The sequence below is a fragment of the Sinocyclocheilus grahami genome, unplaced genomic scaffold, assembly GCF_001515645.1.
Source record: "Sinocyclocheilus grahami isolate Dianchi unplaced genomic scaffold, SAMN03320097.WGS_v1.1 scaffold1525.1, whole genome shotgun sequence".
In the NCBI taxonomy this organism is placed as follows: Eukaryota; Metazoa; Chordata; class Actinopteri; order Cypriniformes; family Cyprinidae; genus Sinocyclocheilus; species Sinocyclocheilus grahami.
The window spans coordinates 70,785-75,287 of record NW_015506704.1 but is presented as its reverse complement, the minus strand read 5'-3'; the positions used below and the strand labels follow the sequence as shown (position 1 = coordinate 75,287).

General features: G+C 37.8%; 1 protein-coding gene across 1 annotated transcript in view; it reads right to left on the bottom strand.

Moving 5' to 3' along the window:
- Positions 1–3,687: 3,687 nt before the first annotated feature.
- The window catches only part of LOC107570949 (trimeric intracellular cation channel type B-like), a 20,345-nt gene continuing 19,529 nt past the window's right edge, over positions 3,688–4,503 (bottom strand). Inside the window, exons 6-7 of the mRNA XM_016257233.1 lie at positions 4,199–4,316; positions 3,688–3,708 (exon numbers count right to left, since the gene is read on the bottom strand). Coding sequence (XP_016112719.1) covers positions 3,688–3,708; positions 4,199–4,316 — 139 coding nt within the window. The remainder of the gene's footprint in view (positions 3,709–4,198; positions 4,317–4,503) is intronic.

Sequence of the window (4,503 nt, the reverse complement as noted above, 5' to 3'; positions counted from 1 at the left end):
AGGTTATTTATTATAAAAAAGTTTTAAAAAAAAAAGAATAAAATACGTTTTTTTTTGAAGAGCTGTTCACGGACAAGGTTCTTCACGAAACCAGAAACCGAAAGAATGTTCTTCAAAACACCTTCTTCATGTTCCACAGAAGAAAGAAAGTCACAAGGGTTTGAAGGACAGGATTGTAGCGTTTGTGTAAAAGGATTCAGCCGTAAGCAGTGAACTGTGGATCCAGCCGCTGCTGCTGTACAGATGGAGCTGCTCTGATTTGTTCTGCTTCTGTGTCGTCTTTGTCTCCAGCGCAGAGGAACACAAAGAAGGAGGGTCCGGCATGTGTGTGTGTGTGTGAGCTCCCTTTGTGTGCGTCTGCCTTTGTTTGGGACGTACCACTCGGTGTCACCAATCGGCTGCGGCTCCGCTGAGAGCGAGGCGGTCCCTCGCCGGCCCCTCACACACCGCGGGACCCCTAGTGGACGTCACATGATGCTGCAGCTCGGCTTCATTCAGAACACACACACACACACACACACACACACGCGCTTCACTGAAACACAGAGTCCATGTGATGACATCACAAAGAGCACGAGTGTGTGTGTGTGTGTGTGTGTGTGTGTGTGTGTGTGTTGATTTGTTCTGCTTCTGTGTCGTCTTTGTCTCCAGCGCAGAGGAACACAAAGAAGGAGGGTCCGGCATGTGTGTGTGTGTGTGAGCTCCCTTTGTGTGCGTCTGCCTTTGTTTGGGACGTACCACTCGGTGTCACCAATCGGCTGCGGCTCCGCTGAGAGCGAGGCGGTCCCTCGCCGGCCCCTCACACACCGCGGGACCCCTAGTGGACGTCACATGATGCTGCAGCTCGGCTTCATTCAGAACACACACACACACACACACGCGCTTCACTGAAACACAGAGTCCATGTAATGACATCACAAAGAGCACGAGTGTGTGTGTGTGTGTGTGTGTGTGTGAGAGATGACATCACTAACACAACAGGACGGATTCACCGCACAATACACCGCAGACCCATTTCTTTTAGACGAGACACTACAGGCAAAAACATGTTTTCATGCACTCGCCAGTTTTCAGATTTTGGGATCTGGATTTTCTCAATAAAAAAATGCAAACATTTACAGTAGGTGTTTATTCTATTGCACTTCATCTACTTGCATCTGTAGATTTAAATCCCAATCCATATCTTTTTCTTATAGTTACACCAAATTGTACAGGTCTATATTCTGAAGGCTTTTACCGAGGGGTTTGTTCATACTGTACATCGTTCACACTGATTTATATGACACTTTATTCCTTAACGCATGGTGCAAATATGTTTGTTTTGTTGACAGTATTTTTTGATTTATGGAGTGATAAGAGGAATCCAAAACCGCCTCTGGAAAAACCTGTGAGAATTATGAACCTGGTTATATCCGATGTTCAGATTTCTGTTTTGGAAATGTTCGCAAATTAATGCATATTTTATAAGATAGTGCCTCATTTGCAAATTTATTATTTTCATTTAATGTGTTTATTTTATTATAATTTTTTTTTTTTTGCAATTGCCTAATCAATCAACTATGAAAATCCATTTCTGTATTCGGGAATTTTTATTTCCATTTGGAATGCATATTCCATAGAGTCACCTTCCATTACATAAATCATACAGCTACAATAAAACACCAATCCAGTTTCTGCAGAACGTGCCATTCGATATAACGAGCGATTAAACAGTGCGGCGTGTCACACTTTAGAATCTTCTTTGTTGTCGTTTCAACTTTAACTCTATATAGCTACATCATCTTTCACATGCTGTCGATTATAATAACTTGTCATTAGTCAGTTTTAATAGACTAATGAGACAGAATCACTAGATTTAAATGAGTTATGAGTTTAAGAGACTGATTTAAGGCCTTTTAATTGGTGGGAGACTGGCAGAAACCCTGAGTTTCTCAAAAATAGAGTCAAAGATGAACGCACATCTGAAAGGACTGAAAGTATAATCCTCAGTTATACTAATGAGTCAAACAGAAAGCTGAAGGAGCGAAGCGCTGAGATAAGACTGAAGAACTCCAGATTTACCGTCAGTCTCGCTCAAGAACTTCACTCTTTTTGAAGCAGAATGATGCAATTACATGAAAATGATGCAAAACGCGCAAGAGCCGTGTAAGAGCGTGAAGCGGCGCGGATCACACTGAAGGGCAAAAGAGGACGGCGAGAGACGAGAGCAACACCACTCACTCTGATGAGCTTTAGCAGCTCGTTCGTTAAATTCAGTCAAACGAATGCCAGCAGTTGCCTGGTTTCCAATCGTGAAATCACAGCTAATATTTGTTTATCAGTAAATAAACACACTATCATTGCGGTTCACTGTACACTTACAATAATTTGTGACCTGGATACACTGCATGTTTACTTCAGTGAGTGGCGTTCTCTTATAAATGCAGTTATTTTGCATTTCTAATTCTATTTTGCATTAAATGTCTGAAGGTTTGACTGTTTTGTCAATAAGGAGGTAACATTCAGGTTGTGTATATACTATATATATATATATATATATATATATATATGAAGAGTTCGTTTGCAAAAAACAGATAACTTATAACAGATAAAGCACTTGGGTAAATTTGATTAGGTTAAAAAATAAATAAAAATATAGCTAACTAGCACAGTAAAACACATTAAAAACATAATAACAATAAAACAAACATGATTTTTGAAAATTAAAAAACTGAGTTTTCTGTATATATATATATATATATATATAATATATAGAAAAAATGCATGGTTGTTCATGTTTTTTCATTGTGCATTCCAATTAATCTCAACCAAACTGCAGTTGGGTTAGTCTGATTAGGTAAAAAAATAACTAAAAAAATACAGCTAACGAACACAATAAAACATGATAACATAATAAAAAACACGATTTTTGAACATTTACAAAAACTGAGTTATCCGCTTTTGCAAATAAACTCTTCATATATATATATATATAATGCAACCTGAATGTTTTATTATCACTCATTATGTCTGTTTAACTTATATCCGTTTGTACTTGTTTGTAAAGCACAACATCTATAAAATGGAGAACTATAAAAGTGCAATATAGTTTATTACCATTTTGATTAATTTGCCAAGTGTAGTTTTGGGTATTCATGTATAATAAGTGTTTTTTTTATTGTATATATAGACCAATTTGGAGTAGACGTCACCGTTACGTCACTTGCAGCTGCGCGCGCATAGTGGTGGCAGAAAAACACTGGGAGCAAGTGGAAGGAAACGGGGTAAAATCCATGGAATAAGAGAAAACATGTATTGTTGTGCCTTTGGATGTCAAGATCAGAATGCAAATAATTTTTAGATAACACTGTCATCAAAGACGCCATTTGAAGCTAAACGCAGACGTTTACACGGACAGACTGTGGATTAAACCTGCTATGATTACCCTACTTTAAAGCATAAATTAGATTTAAACAATAGGTAATATTCACATAGGGGACATAATGTCTTAGCCCTACAGTTAAAGCATGAAATATTATTTAAACCTATAACATTTTACATAACATTTACCCATTTTATCTCACAATTCTGACTTTTTTTCCCTGCAAATGCAAGTTTATATCTCCTAGTTCAAACTTTATAACTTAATTCAACTCAACAATTGCGAGTTTGTCAGTTCCGAGGATAAAAAAAGCCAGAAGTGTGGGATTATAAACGCATTATTCTGAGCTGAGGGGAAAAAGAGAGAATGACGAGTTGATTTTTCTTACCAGAATTACCAGATATAATCTCGGAATTTAAAGAAAAAAATCAGAATTTTGAAATTTAAACTCAGTTTCCTTTTTTATTCCATGGCTTGCATAGACTGCTACATTAAAACTGGCATTTTCTGCCACCAGATAGGCTCCGCCCACAAAATACGTCATCACTGTTTGCAAACACTGAAATTGGTCTATATACTATATATATATATATTTCTACCTATTTATTATTACACACACACATACACACACACACACACAAAAATTAATTATTATAATATATTTATTACAGACTGTGGTTCTAAATACGATGCACAAAAATACAGAATATTAATATTTTTTTATAATATTTACTAATATAATATTAATACATTTTATGTAGATTTAAGGTATTCTGGAGTATTTTGCACATTACATTTTTTATTTTATTATCGCTGTATTTTGTCAAACACACAGACCTTGTTGGTGACGATGAAGAGCGTGTAGATGAAGATCAGCTGATGCGTGTGAATCGGGAGAAAGCGGCACTGATGGAGAGAGAACACAACGGATCCCAGCAGCGTCACCTTGGTCGGGCTGCACAGACACAGACACAGACACAGACACAGACACAGACACAGACACAGACACACAGACACAGACACAGACACACAGACACACAGACACACAGACACACAGACACACACAGACACACACAGACACACAGACACGCACACACAGACACACAGACACAGACACAGACACAGACACAGACACACGGACA